Consider the following 18,963-nt stretch of genomic DNA (forward strand, 5'->3'; position numbering starts at 1 on the left):
ATATCTTTATATATATATCTTTATATATATATCTTTATATATATATCTTTATATATATATCTTTATATATATATCTTTATATATATATCTTTATATATATATCTTTATATGTATATATATCTTTATATGTATATATATATCTTTATATATATCTATATATATATCTATATAAATAAATAAAAAGAGTTGTGAGATACCAACTGATCTCTTAAAATTACAAACGAATTCTTGTTTGAAATTTCAATTTATGAAATTGTGGGGCCCATTCTCAGAATTGTTTTTATAATTGGAAGAATTAACAATTGCTGCATGTTCCAGTGGTTAATTGTCTGTTTCTGGGGGCCACCAGTGGTTCCATATTATTGATTAAAAAAAAAATTAATTGAAAAGATAACCTTGATTAGAAGAAAGGGCGAGATGAGATTTAATTTGTTTTTTTTTCTTCCCCTTTATTTTATTCAAGTTATTTAAATAAATTAGTTTTAACATGATTGCATGGGTCATTTCAATTAAATATCTTGAGGTATTATAAGCAATTGTTATTGTAATTTTATCTACTTTTTTCTCATTGGCTTGATGCATGCCTGTATACAAATGAATTATGTAATTGTCAATTCTGAATTTATGCATGTGTTAAACTCTAAAAACTTTTTACAAATAAACTTAAATGTACATTCTTCATCTGCTGTAACATTATCAATTTATCTTATCAATTATTACCCAACCAGGAGAGGAAATGCAGAAATGTTCTTACTCGGTGCAGTTGCTTTCAATGGTACGAAACAATTCGTGCATCTCTTCTGTGTTCAAGACTCCATCTGTAAAATAAGCCTTGAATTCCTCAAACGATAACTTGCCATCATCTATAAGCAAAGAATAGATCTCGTATTCAGAGTCTGCTTCAATCACCATTTGATGCCTTAAATCAACTTAGTGGCTTTACACTCAGAGGCATAGAATACTCCAGCATGAAAACAAACCATTTAGCTCACACGTCCTTGTTGACGAAGCTAGTCCCATTTGCTGGTGTTCGGTCCATATCCTTCTAAACCCTTCCCATTCATGGACCTGTCCAAATGTATTTTAAACATTACAATTTTCCTTGCCTCGGTCACTTCCTCTGGCAGCTCATGAAATATACCCATCACACTCTGCATCCTGCAGGTCTATTTTAAATCTCTGCCCTCTCCCACTAAATCCATACTCTCCAGATCTCCTTCCCAGGAAAAAAAAGCAACTGTTCACCTCATCCATGCTTCTTATTATTTTAAATACCTTGATAATGTTCCCCCCCCCACCGCCTCCTTAGATCAGATACTATTTATTGTCATGTAATAAAATAGAAATGTAATATAACATACACTTTAGTCGGTCATAAGGCAGACAAAAAATTTCCACTGGCATTGGCTGTGCCCCTTACAGTCAGAGAAAAAGAAATAAAAGAGAATGCCTGAAGAGTTGACTGTCTGTAGATCCATCTCCAAAGCTTCTGCAACCACACAAGACTCCAGTTGAAACTATTTGCAACCTGAGCCGGATCCAATCCTCTGACATGATGAGGAAGCTTTCAGCACCCAGGGCCCTTTAGGAGCCCTTCTTGTCCTCAGTACCTTCTCAAATCCAAGTTCTGTTACCTGGCTCTCGTGAGCCAGTCTCTCGCAGCCTGGTGTGAGTCCTTTAACCTCAAGTTGTCAGCAGCACACAGTCTCTGTGGGTTCCTCACCTGCAAGTCACTATCATCTTGCCACTTGTGTCTGTCCTTCAGGGTTATCTTCTCTACTCCTCAACAGAGAATGTTCTCCCCATTTCTGGTTCCCTGCACCATTCTGCTGCTCCCATGGAGTCTGCAACCCCTTCTTTTCTTTGGCTTGGCTTCGCGGACGAAGATTTATGGAGGGGGTAAAAAGTCCACGTCAGCTGCAGGCTCGTTTGTGGCTGACCAGTCCGATGCGGGACAGGCAGACACGATTGCAGCGGTTGCAAGGGAAAATTGGTTGGTTGGGGTTGGGTGTTGGGTTTTTCCTCCTTTGCCTTTTGTCAGTGAGGTGGGCTCTGCGGTCTTCTTCAAAGGAGGCTGCTGCCCGCCAAACTGTGAGGCGCCAAGATGCACGGTTTGAGGCGTTATCAGCCCACTGGCGGTGGTCAATGTGGCAGGCACCAAGAGATTTCTTTAGGCAGTCCTTGTACCTTTTCTTTGGTGCACCTCTGTCACGGTGGCCAGTGGAGAGCTCGCCATATAATACGATCTTGGGAAGGCGATGGTCCTCCATTCTGGAGACGTGACCCATCCAGCGCAGCTGGATCTTCAGCAGCGTGGACTCGATGCTGTCGACCTCTGCCATCTCGAGTACCTCGACGTTAGGGGTGTGAGCGCTCCAATGGATGTTGAGGATGGAGCGGAGACAACGCTGGTGGAAGCGTTCTAGGAGCCGTAGGTGGTGCCGGTAGGGGACCCATGATTCGGAGCCGAACAGGAGTGTGGGTATGACAATGGCTCTGTATACGCTTATCTTTGTGAGGTTTTTCAGTTGGTTGTTTTTCCAGACTCTTTTGTGTAGTCTTCCAAAGGCGCTATTTGCCTTGGCGAGTCTGTTGTCTATCTCATTGTCGATCCTTACATCTGATGAAATGGTGCAGCCGAGATAGGTAAACTGGTTGACCGTTTTGAGTTTTGTGTGCCCGATGGAGATGTGGGGGGGCTGGTAGTCATGGTGGGGAGCTGGCTGATGGAGGACCTCAGTTTTCTTCAGGCTGACTTCCAGGTCAAACATTTTGGCAGTTTCCGCAAAGCAGGACGTCAAGCGCTGAAGAGCTGGCTCTGCAACCCCTTATTGCACTGCTAAATGCCTGTAAACAAATTTTGGCCCAGACTCGGATTAAATAAAACACTGTCAACTCCTTTAACAGGCCATTTAAAGCCTGTATAGAGCTGTTTGTAGTAGAACTGGGTGGTGTGATCCTGCAGGGGAGTGCTGTGTCTCCACTGCCTACTCTCCTTGGGTCCACACCCGTGGCAGCACTGCTGTCACAGCCTCCTGCGCTACAGGATAATGTGTCCAAAAATTGGCTGGAATGAATCTGATCAAACAATGAATCAGAAACATATGATGCATGAGTAACTAATAAATAATTAAAGTGTTATTAATTGATATTTCTTAAATGAATAGTAGAGATTGCAACCTGATGATGATAATGAATGATCCAAAAAGACAATTACAGTAATCTTATTACAGGTACAGAATGATAAAGCTTAGAAGGGAATTTGGCCAATCTCATGTATGCAGGCTGCTTGGAGAAATCCTATTAACCCTGGATCTTCAGCAACATAGTTGTTAAATTACTGGACTTTCAGAAAGAGATCTGGGCCATTGATACAGAAAAAAGATTCAAATCACATCACAGCTGTTAAGTATTTAAATGTAATTATATAAATCTGGAATTGAAAGTAAAAGGCTCTTAGTAATGGAAATAATTATAATACTGTATTCTTAAAAACCCATCTGATTCATTGCTAATCTTCAAGGAAGGAAGTTATCTTATATCTCCCTTTTCTCCATAGCCAATGTACAGCCATGAGCACATGTATGGGCCCCAGCTTTGCTTGCTTTTATGTTGGATGTGTGAAATGTTCCAATCGGACTTAGGTACCATTTCCTGTCTCTTCCTCTGTAACACTGAGGACTGCACTGGTGCTACCTCCAGGAGGTAACCTCCTGTACTTGCACAGAACTTGATAATTTTATTAAATTCACTGTCAACTTCCACCCTATCCTTAAAACTTCCTGGATAACTATCCAAAGATAACTATTACAATTCTACTGACTCTCATAACTACCTGAGTTATACCTATTCTCATCCTGACCCTTATAAAGGTGCCATTCCTTTGTCACAATTTTTCTGCCTCTATTACATCTATTCCCAGGATGAGGCCTTCCACTTCCAGGACATCTGAAATGTTTATTTAAGAAAGTGGATTCCCCATCACTGTCATTGATAAAGCCACACCTGAACTTCTCCATTCTTGTACTTCTGCACTTGTCCCACCTCCTCCCAGGCAGAACAAAGACAGAGTCCTCTATTCTCTTTTCATGCCACAAGACTCTGCATCCAACACTTCATCACGATTCCACTATCAGCCACATCTTCTCCTCTCTACCCAATGTAAGTATAAGTCTCTCCAAAACTCCCTAGTCTGTTCTTCTCTCCTCACCCAACCTTCTATCCTCTAAAGCACTTCTCCCCACCATAACTACAGAAAGTGCAAAACCTGTCCCTATGTCTTCTCTCAATTCGATTCAGGGCCACAACTAGATATTCCAGGTGAGGCAGAGCTTTACAGGCACATCATTTTAAACCATTTGATGTACCCAGTGTGGTCTCTGCATCATCAGTGAGACCAAATGCAGATTTGGTGACTGCTTTGTTGAACATCTCACATTCTGAAGGTCTAAACTTGAGCTTCCAGTAGCCAACCATTTTAACTTCCCAAACATGATACAATGGCATGTATTTCCTCAGCCTCACCCACTGGCAGGGTGAGGCCTAACATAAGCTTGAAGTACCACATCATATTCCTCCTGGCCAGTCTTAAATCTAATGGCATGAACACTGATTTTTCTAATTTTAGGTAACCCCCACACCCATGATTCTTCTGCTTCCATCTCCCCACCTCCCAGACCTTCTATCCTATACTCTTATCACCTTTGGTTCCCTCTCTCTGCTTCTTTCCCTTTTTATATATGTATTTTGATTTCTTCCATTTCAGTCTTGATCAACAGTTCAGAACTTGAATGTTGAATGGCTGAGTTCCTCCAGCAATTTGTTAGCATAAGTTTCCAACATCTGCAGCTGTTGTACTTCACATCTTAAATCTGTGCTTCCCTTCTTTCTTTTGTTAGCCCTTTGTATAATTTCAGACTCTCCTTAAGTGCCTCCTCAATTCTGTAGTAAATCAGAATGGCTAATAAATCATTGGATTCCAAGTGATGTCTATATCCCCTGAATTAACTGGGCCCTTACTCTTGTAATTTCAGATATTAATATATTGTGGTGAACTGAGCCACTCCATTATCAAACCAGTATCTGTGGTTACAGCACCCCCCCCACCCCCCCAGATCAGGATTTCTCAGTGGCTGGGAGACACAAAGAACTCTGGGAAGCAAGTGACTTCAGAGGTCAGGTGATTGTGATAGCTCGCCAACTGTCATTATTTGAACTCGTGAAGATTCCAAAAAACAGTTCTGTTGGTTTAGCTCACAGACAACTTCTGTTGTGCTTTATTCACTGCACCATTCACTACATTGGTGACCCCAACAGTCTAAATGACATTTTGGACCACACTATGGATGCACAAAATGCTGTTTTGCTCAAACTTTCAGTATTTTGGAACTTGCAGCCACGGGTCTGATTCAACCAGGCCAAAGCCCAGTTCCATAAAGCCAGATTACCGCTGACAAAACCAAGTACTACTATGGTGTTGCATCACTGGACCAAGACACTGCGGGGCGTATTGTCGATTTCTTACACCAGCCTCTAGCCATAACAGATATGAAACCATCAAAGTCCTGTTCATACGTATTTTCGGCTTTTCCCAATTCAACAGAGCAACACGACTTCTTCATATGGACAGCTTGGGTGACTGCGCTCCTTCTGAACTAATGAATGAGATGCTGGTGGTCATGGATGGACTCAAGCCCTGTCTGCTTTTCAAGCAAATGCCAAAGGACACCATTTGCTGCTTGCAGACGAAGAATTTAATGACCCCTGTCACTTAACAGTCCATGCTGAAGAGTTGTAGCATGCCAAGCAGCACAGTCGACTTTTGGTTGGCTGTGTAGCGGTGCCACAGCAAAGGGCATGAACCCTGCCCACTCCGGATAGCAGTGCAGCATCAGACAGAGACTAGTGGTGCTATTACCATCAAGATGGGGAGCTGCTGTCTGCCTCTGCCGTTCCCCCTGTACGCATCTGGGAAATGCCAAGACTGACCATCGGTAGTGGCCGCGATGGCCAGCCACAAAAACAACCTCCTTTTCCTCTTTGCTGACAGTGGAGTGGAGTGGAGGTTAGCATATTTCCATCCTTTGGCCCAGACACACGTTCAGGAAAGAAGGGCACTCCTCTCACAACGGTCAACAGCAGCAGCATCTGGATGTATGGGTCATGAACAATTCCACTCAATTTCGGCTAGTTGCGGTTCAGCTGGTCCTTCACCATTGCTGATATATCACAGCCAATCCAGGGAGCTGATTTTTTGCGAGCACACTCCCTTCTAGTAGATCTCAAAGGTTATCGCCTAGTTAATTCGAAGACTTTAGAGTCCCTCCCCTTACACCCCACAGCGTTGCCTGCACCTCGCTTTGACGATGCTCTTGGACAATGAACATGCCAGAATCATAGCAGAATTCCCTAGCATTATTACCCCGCAGTTCTCAATGATCCAACCGAAACATGAGTACAGCACCACATTCCGACTCATGGATGCCCTCTGCATATAGTGCGCAGGCCACCTCCGGAAAAATTGCGGTTGGCTAAAGATGAATTCCGACGTATGGAGGAAATGGGAATTGTTTGCCACTCTGACAGTCCTTGGGAATCACTCCTGCATATGATACCTAAGGCATCTGGAGAGGGGAGACCTTGTGGGGACTATCGGCATCTGAATGACATCACTGCGACAGATTGCTACCCAGTTCCCCATATACGAGATTTCTCTGCAATCCTTCACAGCAGCACTAAGATTTTCTCCAAAATTGACCTGGTGTGTGGGTACTATCAGATCCCAATCCATCCTGACGATATTCTTAAGACTGCCTTGATTACCCTGTTTAGGCTATTTGAATTCCTCTATATGCCTTTCAGCTTTAAAAAAAAACATGGCCCAGACGTTTCAGTTACCCAGGGTCTGGATTTTGTATTCATTTATTTGGACGATATGCTTATTGCCAGCCACTCATGGCAGCAGCACCAAGCCCATCTTCAGCAACTATGTCAGTGGCTAGATACCACAGGTTAGCGATCAACCAGGCCAAATGCCAGTTTGGCCTCACATCAATTGATTTCCTCGACCATTGCATCAGTCAGTACGGAGCGGTTCCACCACCTTCCAAAGTCGAGGCTATTTGCAAATTTACGAGACCCTCTACCATTAAAGTCCTGCAAGAGTGTGTTGGCATGATGAATATTTACCATCATTTTATATCAGCTGCATCCAAAGTTTTGCAGCCACTTTTCAAACTCTTGTCCAGTCATCCCAAGGAACTAAAATGGAATGATGAGGCCATGGCCACATTCAAGACTGCCAAGGGAGCGATAGCAAGAACCACTACACTCATACACCCGAGGATTGACGTACCAATGGCTCTGACAATGGATGTGTCAGACACTGCAGTAGGCGGGGTCCTGGAGCAGTTCATCATCAGCAACTGGAAACCCTAGCTTTCTTTAATCGTCATTTGAGACCACTGGAGCAAAAGTACAGTGATTTTGACAGGAAGCTACTTGCCCTTTACTAGGCTAAATGGCATATTTGCATTTCCTAGAGGCAGAGGTTTCACAATATACATGGATCACGAACCATTAACTTTCGCCTTTGCCAAGATATCAGATCCGTGGTCAGCATGACAATAACTCTCTTACATTTTAGAGTTTATGACTATGATAAAACACATCGCCTAGAAGAGCAATCTAGTCGTCGACCCATTATCCTGCACCATCATCGCTTCCCTCCATTCAGCTGCTCTCAGTATAGACTACACAACTTTGGCATCAACTCAGCAGGAAGATGAAGAGATGGTCACGTATCGCACTGCCACATTGGGATTGAAATTGGAGGACGTACATTTTGGCCCACCGAATGCCTCCCTACTTTGCGACATATCCACTGGCCAACCGAGGCCCATTGTACATTCTGCATGGTGATGTTGGGTGTTTTTTGAAGACTTTATTTAAAATTTTATGACATGAATACAATAGAGAATTACATTTAAAGAAAAATAAAAAAATTAAAATGGTATGATTACAATATTACATCAGAAAACTACACAAAATAACCCCCCCCCCCCATTAATTGTAACACAATATTAGTAATCTAACTTAAAATTAGTTCAACCCTCCCCCCCCCAAATAAAGAGTGAAGAGTTAATAAAATTAACAATATTACATATGGAAAAAAAAATACCCACTTACAAAAAAAGAGATAAAACTTAACCTAAAAAAAAATTCTAACAAAAAAAATATTTTTTTTATCAATACTAAAATATCATGCTTAAACATATATTTAAATCAAACTTAAATGCATATAATTAGCAAACGGAGTCCACTTTAACTTATAAAAAGACATCCTATCCTGAATTGAAACAGATATCCTTTCCATAGTCAAACAAAATTTCATCTCCAAATACCACTTATCTAAAGTTAGTATATTTTTATCTTTCCAAGTAAGTGCTATACATTTCTTAGCCACGACTAAAGCTAAATAGATAAAGGAAATTTGATAATCTTCTAAACCTAAATCAATTAATGATTGCATGTTCCCTAATAAAAATATATCGGGATCTAATACAAGATGGATATTATATAAACTGTTAAAAATAGATTGAATACCTTTCCAAAACTGTTGCAATCAATCACAAAGCCAAACAGTATGCAAAAAAGTATTGGCCGTCTGATTACATCGAAAACAAGAATCCAACTTACTAAGACCAAATTTTTAAAATTTCTCTGGCGTTAAATATAGCTGATGAATAAAATTATAATTAATCATCGCTAGTCTAGCGTTAATTAATTTCCGAATACTATTCTGACAAATTTCCATCCAAGCTTCTTCAGCTATTTTATGTCCTAAATCTTTTTCCCATTTCAACTTATCTTTATCCCAGTCTTTTTTACTATCAATTTCTTGTAAAATACAATACAAATCAGATATATATCCCTTTTTTGGTATTGAAAGTACATATTCTTCAAAACTAGATTCAGGTAATAAAATCATATGTCGACTACATAACTGTTTTACAAAAGATCTTAATTGATAATATACAAATATAGAATATTTTAATACCATATTTCCTTTGTAATTCATCAAAGGAACAAAAACAACCCTCAGAAAAACAATCAGATAAATTTTTTATTCCCTTCTTTTCCCATTGTTTCAAAGTGCATTGGAGACCGTAAAAGGAACAAGTTGATTATTATATAATGGCAATCTTACAGAATATATATTTTTAAGTCCCAATTTTTTAAGTTTACTTGTCCATAAATTCAATAAATATTTCAATATTGGCACATCGTAAGTTCGTAGTAAATTTTTATTCCATCGAAACAAAAGCTCATGAGGAAATTTTTCTAAAATAACCACCATTTCTATCTTTACCCAACTAGGTGGGCCGTCCATATTCATTAATGCACTAAGAAATTTAAATTGAGCTGCTTCGTAATAATGCTGAAAATTCGGTAATCTTAAACCTCCAAATTGAAAATCCCACACAATTTTCTCATTGCTACTTTCGGAAATTTTCCCTTCCATAAGAATTCTCTAATCGCTTTATATAAGTCCTTAAAAAAACTTTTTTTTAAAATAAGGAATTGATTGAAACAAATATTGTATTCTAGGAAAAATATTCATTTTTATGGTATTAATCCTCCCTAGTAAACCCAAAGGTAAATCCCTCCACCTAATCAAATCTAATTTAATCCTTTTTATTAAAGGAAGAAAATTAATTGAGTATAATTCTTGAAATTTCGTATTAACATTAATTCCTAAATATTTAATTTGTGTAGTCCATTTCAAATTTGTAATATTTTTATACACTGAATAATCATCTTTACAAATTGGCAAAATTTCACTTTTAGCCCAATTTACTTTATAACCAGATAATTGGCCATAAATTTCTAAACATTCTTGAATTGCAGGTAAAGAAGTATCCGGATCCACCAAATATAATAAAACATCATCAGCAAATAAATTAATCTTGTATTCCTCATTCAGAACTCTCATACCTTTAACATTTTCATTTTGACGTATTAATTGTGCTAAAGGTTCAATAACTATAGCAAATAAAGCAGGTGACAATGGACATCCTTGTCTAGTAGATCTTGTCAAACTAAAAGATTCTGAAATTTGGCCATTAACAACAATTCTAGCCTTCGGGCTATTATATAAAGCCTTTATCAATCCAATAAATGAAGAACCAAAACTAAATTTCTTAAGTACTTTGAACAGAAACTTCCATTCCACTCTATCAAAAGCCTTTTCTGCATCCAATGAAACCACTATAATTCAATTGAAATTTAGATTTATTTATCAAGGTTATTAACCGTAAAATATTATCTGACGCATACCTATTTTTTATAAATCCCGTTTGATCACCATGTATAATTTTAGGCAGATATTGAGCTAATCTATTAGCCATAATTTTAGCTACAATTTTATAATCTACATTTAACAACGATATTGGTTTATAAGAAGAAACCAGTAAAGGGTCTTTATCTTTTTTTGGTATAACCGTAATTATTGCATTAGAACAAGACTCGGGTAATTGAAAAGTATTATAAGTTTGTTGAAATACATCCTTATAAATGGAAGATACATCAGCATAAAAAACTTTATAAAACTCTATAGAAAACCCATCTTCACCAGGTGCCTTTCCATTCGGCATATCTCTTATTGCCATTTCTATTTCATCGTCTGTAAAAGGTTTATCTAACTCTTGTCTATCTTCTTGATTCAATTGTGGCAAGTTAATATTTTTCAAGAAAGAATCTATTGCGTCTCCAGTTACATCTTTACATTCTGAAGTATACAATTGTTTATAGAAATTACAAAATTCCTCATTAATCTCCTTTTGATTAAAAGTAATACCTGATTTCTTTCTAATCGCTGGTACAATCCTAGATAATTGTTCCTTTTTTAATTGCCATGACAAAACTTTATGAGCTTTCTCACCCCATTCATAAAACTTATGCTTAGTTCGATTCATTAAACATTCAAACCGATATGTTTGTAATTCATTATATTTAAATTTTAAATTAGTTAACTGATTCTTTTGCATTTCGGTAGCATGTTTTTGAAATTCTTTTTCAGTAGCAGTTATCTTTTTCTCTAAGTCTTCAATCTCTTTAATTCTCTCCTTCTTTACTTTAGAGGCATAACTGATAATTTGGCCTCGCAAAAAATCTTTCATTGCATCCCATAAAACAAGATGACTAGAAACAGAATTACAGTTAATACCAATAAAAATTTCAATTTGCTGTTTTAAAAAAACTAATAAATTCTGGTTTTTGCAATAGTATAGTATTAAATCTCCATCTTGAAGCTTTCTGAACATCTTGTGAACTCAACTATTCTAATAATAGTAATGAATGATCCGAAACCAATCTAGCCTTATACTCCACAGATGTAACCCTATCCTGCAAATGTGCTGATATTTGTGCAGGGTACCTAAATGTTGCCTTATATCCTTTTTTCCACAGCTATTCTTTCGCAGAATTAAATTCACGTCATTGAAACATAATTTGCTGACTCAAATCCGGATAGAAGAAAACACGATTACTCTGAACCATCAAAGGAGATCTATTTTGCTGTGCATTTCTGATAGCCATACGTAAAATAGTCTCTCTATCACAGTAATTTAAACAGCGAACCAGAACAGGTCTTGGATTCCGTCCTGATAAAGGTCTCCTTCTCAAAGCTCTATGAGCCCATTCCAATATTAAACCTTCAGGAAACTTATCTTGTCCCAACACTTGTGGAATCCATTCAGTGAGAAATTTTTCTTGGATCTGGCCCTTCTATACCTTCTGGCAAACCAACAATTTTCACATTATTCCATCTGGATTGATTCTCCAAATAATCAACCTTTTTTGCTAGATTTTTATTCTGAATCTGTAACGTTTCAATTGTTTTATTCACATCTTGCAATTGATCTTGTACATCAGATAACCCTTGATCACACATCTTAAGTCTTTCAATAGTTTCGAATTTAAAAGCTCCTTAATCAGCCATCTGTTGAGTATTAACATCCACCAATGCATTAATCTTAGAAGTAAGATTGTTCATAGAATCACCTAAGTGCATCATTGAAGAATATATCTTATGTTCAAGACTCTTGAAAAGTATATCAGCATAAGTGGATTCAGACATTGTGGGATCCTGCTGTTCTTGTGGAATCAAAGGACCTTCTATCCCTTCCTTTAATTTAGTAGCTTTTTTTGCAGTTTGGCTCCGTGTAAAAACCCCTGCCACAGACCCCCAGAAGTGTCAGGAGGCTGATGGTCAGGGTTACTTTTAAGCCAAATCTCATTAAAAAACTTTATTACATCAGTATCTGGAAGAGCCATTGTAACTGGTGGTGCACTTCGCAGCGCCACCGCTATAGCAGTCGAATGACAGCTCTTTAACTCTCCAGCTGGTGGCGCCCCAGCTGATTCAACTGTCAAAGTCTCAGTAACAGCACTCACAGTGGACGTTGTGTGAACTACACGCACCCGGCCAGCCCTTTATTCTAAAGGCTGCCGAGTGCCATCTTCAGAGAGCCCTACCGGTACAGAGCGGAGCTCCAGTGCCGAATCCTGCGCTTCTTCTCCTGGATCCATTCCACGCTGAGTCCTGGCTTTTTGTAAGCAGGTAGGCTCAGATAATTTTGGAAAATGTAATTTTTTAACAATCTGTTGATGTTTCCTGTTTCCTTTTACTTTTTTTTAGCAAATGTACCATTAGGTGTTAATTCAACACCTCATACTATTTATAAACTTTTAAAAAAGTTTTAACAGGCACTTAAAGACAAAACAATAAGTCAGAGTCAGGAGAGGACTGGAAGGCACGTTTGTTCCTTACGCCATCTTGCCACGCCCCCCGTGATGTTGGGTGTTTGATGCCATACACAGTTTGGATCCCCCTTCGATTAGGATGACATGGCTTGTGGCGGGCAAATTCATGTGGCACGGCCTGCACAAGCAAGTCGGCGCTAGGGCAAGGACATGTATCTAATGCCAGGCCTCAAACGTTCAGCATCACACAAAGCCCCATTACAGGTTTTTGCACCCACACAGCACAGGTTTGATCACATCCACGTGGATATCGTTGGCCTGTTGCCCTCATCCAAGGGTGCTACACACCTCTTCACAGTAGTAGACAGGTTCACAAGATGGCCAGAGGTTGTCCTGCTCTACGACACTTCTGCTTCAGATTCAGCTTGTGCTAGAGCCCTCATCGTTCAGTTTACATCTGGGTTATGGTCCATAATCGCACAGTTGCTGTGCATGCAATTAAATCGTCTACGGTCTATCACCCCCAGTCCAATTACTTAGTGGAACGTCTTCACCGTCATATGAAAACAGCTTTTGTGGCACATCTGAAGGAACCATAATGGACGGATGAACTGCCTTGGGTAGTTTGAGATATCCGTACCACTCCAAAGGAAGATCTCGCTATGCCGTCCACAGAACTGGTTTAACAGTTCCCAGGGGATTTCATTCCAGCAGCACGTGGGCAGCAAGAATCTCCCTCTTTGGTACTCACTTGCTTAAGGCAGAAGGTGGGTACACTGGCACCTATCCCGGCTACCTGGCATGGGTCTACAACTTCATACATTCTGCTTGAACTCAAGGATTACCTTTATGTATTCCTGCACAGGGATGTGCACTGGATGCTGTTGGAACGGCCATTTGAAGGTCCTTTCAAGGTGGTACGGAATGATGGCTCCACATCTGTTATAGTCATTGGCGGCAAGCAAGAAACAGTTTTGATAGATCACCTCAAGCTGACACATGTGGACTTAGATCAGGTGGTATTGGTGGCATACCCCTAGAACAGGGGACATCTGCCAGCCCATTCTAGCCATATAAATGAGACTGTGGTGTCATTTCTGAACTCCAGTTCTGGGGGTGTGGGGTGTTATGTGGCAAACCACGCCACTCCATTATCAAACCAGCATCCATAGTTGCAGTCCCCCACAGGATTAGGAGTTCCCAGTGGCCAGGGGCACAAAGAACTCTGGGAGGGATGTGGTTTAAAAGGTCGGGTGAACATGATAGCGTGCCAACTGTCATTATTTTAATGGAGAGTGTTATAGAACCAAGGGACATTGGGATACATGGTTTCCTGAAAGTGATGACTCAGGTGAGCAGGGCAGCGAAGAAGTAATTTGTCAGGCTTGCCCTTCAATGACTGAGGTATTCAGTAGAAAAGATGGGATCTCATGATACAGCTGTATAAGGTGTTGATGAGATCACACTTGTAGCATTGTTTGCAGTTCTGATCATCCATCTGTGGGAATGCTAACCATAAATTGGAAGAGATCCAGAGGAGATTCACCAAGATGTTTCTGGAAGGTTTGTGTATATGGAGAGAAGATGAATCGCTGTGTCATTATTCCTAGAGCATAGGAGGCTGGGGATGAACATAGCCATTTGTAAAATCACGAGGGGCATGGATAAAGTGAATGCTCATACTTTTTCCCATGGTAGACAATTCTAGGGCATAGGTTTAAGGTGAACGGCGAGAAATTTAAGAGGGGCAACATTCGTGCACCAGCACAGTTTGTATAGTGGTTAGCGCAACACTGTTATAGCGCCAGCAAGCAGGGTACAAATCCGGCGCTGTCTGTAAGGAGTTTTTACGCTCTCCCTGTGTCTGCATGGGTTTCCTCCGGGTGCTCCAGTTTCCTTCCACCCTTCAAAACGTACCAGAGTGTCAGTTATTTGGGATATTTGGGCAGCACAGTTTCATGGGCCAAAAGAGCCAGTTACTGTGCTGTTTGTCTAAATTTAAAAGTTAAATATTTAAATTTTAAATTAATTCTTAAGGTAGTCCACATATGGAAAGAGCTGCAAGAGGAAGCTATGGAAATAGTTGCAATTATACAATTCAGGACATTTGGACAGATACCATATCCTTCCTGAAAAGACGGAACAAATGTGGCCTCAGTAGCACAATATGTCACTGGTGAATGATATCTCTACTCTTGTGTTCAAACCCGCTTGCAATAAAGCCAAAATATTATTGCTTTCTTAATTGCCTGTCGGTCCTTTGTATTTATTTTCAGTTATTCATGTGCAAGGATGCTTAACAGTATGAAGGATCAAATATGATGAAAGTTCAAAGCTAATATGTATAGTAAGCTTTCAAAAGAGCATTCGGTAGCTTTATTGCAAATTTCTTACATCTGTTGTTGGAGACAGATGTTGACTAATATAGATAGTGTTTGATCTGTTTAATATGAAGAGCTTTCAATATTAGACCTTGAATGTTTGAGAACAAATACATGACTGCATTACTAATATTGATTTTGCAATTCATTACTTTAAATCTGAGCCATATGATAAAAATACCAAGAACGCATTTAACGCATTCGGGTGAGGATACCTTTCATTAATTTTTTTAAGTAAGTTTTGCCTTTGAGAAAAGATCAGTGTTATTGGAGAGGAAACAAGTGGTTGCAATGAAAATGTAATGCAAGTTTCTGAGCAAAGATACACAAACAATGTTTTGGGCTTGAGCCCTTCAACAAGGTGTGAACAAAATGTAGGCAGGCACCCAAACAAAATAGTGGGTGAGGAAGGAGCATAGTCCCACAGGCAGGAGGTAATGGGTGATCAGGGAGAAAGGACACACCAGCAGACAGGGGGAGGGGGAATGGCTCAGTTTTACCCAGAAATGTATTACATTTTCATTGCAACATTTAGTCCATACCTTGATTAAGGGCTCTAGCCAAAAACATTAGTTATGTATCTTCATCATTGCTATATGAAGTACACTGTTTGACCTGCTGAGTTTCTCTAGCATTGTGATTTTTCTTCAACCACGGTGTCAGCAGACTTTTATGTTTTACTCATTGTGACATATGGTAGATGCAAAGCTTGGAACCAGAAGTGAATACAGAGGATCATTCAAATGCCTAAGATGATCACTGTTCTTCGATTGATAACATTCACTGGGAACATTGGTTAAATAGGACTCAAAGAATTATTAAGAATCCCTTCTGTCTGTCACACAGTACCTTTGAACTACTATCATCAAGTAGGAGTATCAAAATCAGGACTGCCTAGCTGGGAAATAGCTTCTTTCCACAGGCTGTGAGATTGATAAATGGTTGTCCTGTAACCATGTGCCTTTTATAAATGAAACAAATAAATTATTCAGATTTATTTTGTGTTATATTTTGAATGTATTATTGTGTATATTATTGTGTATAGTCTTGAGAAATACTATCTGATGATAATAAACTTGAACTTCAATGTTGGAAAGGATGGTCAGCATGCAAAAGATAACACTGGACAACAATTTTTTTCAAAAGATTTGCTTCCTGAAAAAAAATGGGGATTATGATAAACAACTTCAAGCTGAATGGAAAGATAACTTTAGATATGCTGTATCACATAGGAAGTTGGAGAAACATTAAATTAACTTTTATTGAATTTAGCATGTTTAATCGCTAATGATGCTGACACATTGCGTTAGTTCAAATGACCTAAAAAATTATTTGCCGCTGATTTTGTACTCAGTATCTGGTGCTTCTCATGTCAGTGTCCAACAATAGTCAGCCAGCACTGATGGATTCGAGTTGCCCTGATTCCGCTTTTCCATGGTCGCAAGGTGAAACAGTTTACCTTATTTGTCACTGACTGCACCAAGATCAGCAGGGATGAAGTCCAAAAGCAAATGCAGAAAATGAATTTTCAACAACATGTTGCACTTCATGGTTTTGTAGCTTGAAGTAGAAGTTAAAATATGACAGGAAATCACAAAAATAGGTTACATCTAGTTTCGTAATCACCAGCCCAAAATTCATAAAATACACCCAGAAGTGTTGAAGAAGCAAAATCTTCTTGAACACTTCTGGGTGTAATCATGAGCTAGAATACTTGTCATGCTCTCATACATTGCACTCAGGCTTTCTGGCAGGCCAATACAATAGGTACATCAAGCATGTATTTGTCATCCTGATGTTCCTTCCCTTTTGGTGCAAGCCTTGATTCTATTATTGTCTGTCTGGCACTCCTGAAATGGAGGAGAACTAAATCAATGTTAAATCTGCAACAATGTAATTCCTATTGGTTGGCTATTCCGATCCAGATAGGGTCTGAGAACAAAATTTCCTTTGCACCAGAATACATTGCAAGTTCCTTGTATATTCTTGATAGAATAGTATAGAACAGCAACATGCCTATGACGTCTGCCAAACATGATGCCATGTAAAACTAAATCACTGTTGCCTACACATGATCTAGATCCCTCAATTCCTTGCACCCTCAAGTGCCTATCTATAAGCCTCTTAAATGCTCTATCACAGCTGCTTCCACCACTATTCCTAGCAGCCTATTCCAGGAACCTACCACTCTCAATGTGAAATACTTGCCCATGACATCTTTCAACTCTTCCACATTTCACCTAAAATACTAGTTGAACTCCAATGTTACATTTTTGCCATGATAAAAAGATTCTGACCATCTATCCTATCTACCCTCTCATTTTATAAAGTTCCATCAGGTCTTACCTCAGAGTCTGACACTCCACAGAAAACAATGCAAGTTTGTTCAACTTCTGAAAGCTCATACTCTCTAATCCAAGCAGCATCCTGTTAAATCCCTTCTGTATCCATTGCAAAGCCTCCACGTCTTCCTGTAATGGGATGCCCAGAATTGCATGCAATACTCCAAGTGCGACCTAAACAAAGCTCTATATAGCTGCAACATAGCTTCCTAATTCTTATACTCAGTGCCTGACCAATGATGGCAAGCATGCCATGACTTTCTTTACTTCCCTCTCTATTTGCATTTTCAGGGAGCTATGGATCTGAATACCCAGATCCCTTTGCACATCAATTAATAGGAAAAGGAAGACATCCATGACTGTCTCATTTCCCCACTCACATTTCTGGATTATTAGGGTAGAAATTTGGGCAAATAATTTAGATCTAAATAATGTAATAGACATAGCCTTTTAAAAACATTTTTATTGATTTGGTAGAGAAATATTACATTGTAGTGGCTGTATAGTGGGCCGAGTGGGTGCGCAGCGCAGTATTGTGAACTGTCACTGGCGCAGTACTTTGGTGGACATACAGAGCCATAGGACAGACAACTGGGTACTAACTCATTTAATGGACCGCATGCGTGCGGTGCTGCGTGCCGAGTAACGGCACATTGATTTGCTGAGTCTCCTGCTAGAAGGTGTGAGACTCTCATGGTGCTTAATTTAAACCTGCTGGTCCCATGGATTGGTGGCAAACTCATAATGATGTCACCACCCTGTCCCGTGGAGCCCGGGATGTGAGGTATATAAAATAAGCCTGTAAAGTCTAAAAAAGAACAGTCTTGTGCTGACTAACCTAGTGTATGTGCATTGCTTTAGTAGCTCTATCGAGGTAGCCACTACAATTGGTGACCCTGACGTGATAGGAAGGGCAACATTCCATTGGAATTGAGTCTTGGCTTTCGTTGCACAACCAATTTTGGGTGCAGATTTTTTAAGATCCCATGACTTGCTAGTAGATATGAAGTGGAGGAAATTGGTTCATGTCACCACTTTTCAAACATACCCATTGGTATGCAGCAAACGGAGAGTTTCCCAACTCGGGGTACATACACTGCACAAGACGCCTATGCTGCCCTGCTCGGCAAATTTCCCGATATTTTCTCTCTTAATTTCAATACCTCCAAAGCAGCAGCCCATGGTGTGTCCCATTACATAGACACTTCAGGCCTGCTGATTTACACCAGGGCTCGTCGTCTTCCGCCTGATAATCTGCGGCAAGGGCAAAATTTACTGCAATGGAGAAATTAGGTATCATTCAGCACTCCAACAGTCTTTGGGCATCACCATTACACATGGTACCCAAGAAAACAGGTGGACGGAGACCCTGCCATGATTACTGTAGGCTCAATAATATAACTACACCTGATAGATACCCTATCCCTCATATACAAGATTTCGCTGCCCATCTGCACAATTGCCGTGCTTTCTCC

At 39.7% G+C, this 18,963-nt stretch overlaps 1 protein-coding gene across 1 annotated transcript in view; it reads right to left on the reverse strand.

The window, feature by feature from the left end:
• LOC138755621 (N-terminal EF-hand calcium-binding protein 1-like) overlaps nt 1–18,963 on the reverse strand; it is a 201,760-nt gene that overhangs the window by 95,069 nt on the left and 87,728 nt on the right. Inside the window, 1 exon segment of the mRNA XM_069921964.1 lies at nt 755–863. Coding sequence (XP_069778065.1) covers nt 755–863 — 109 coding nt within the window.

This window comes from Narcine bancroftii, chromosome 2 (assembly GCF_036971445.1).
Source record: "Narcine bancroftii isolate sNarBan1 chromosome 2, sNarBan1.hap1, whole genome shotgun sequence".
In the NCBI taxonomy this organism is placed as follows: Eukaryota; Metazoa; Chordata; class Chondrichthyes; order Torpediniformes; family Narcinidae; genus Narcine; species Narcine bancroftii.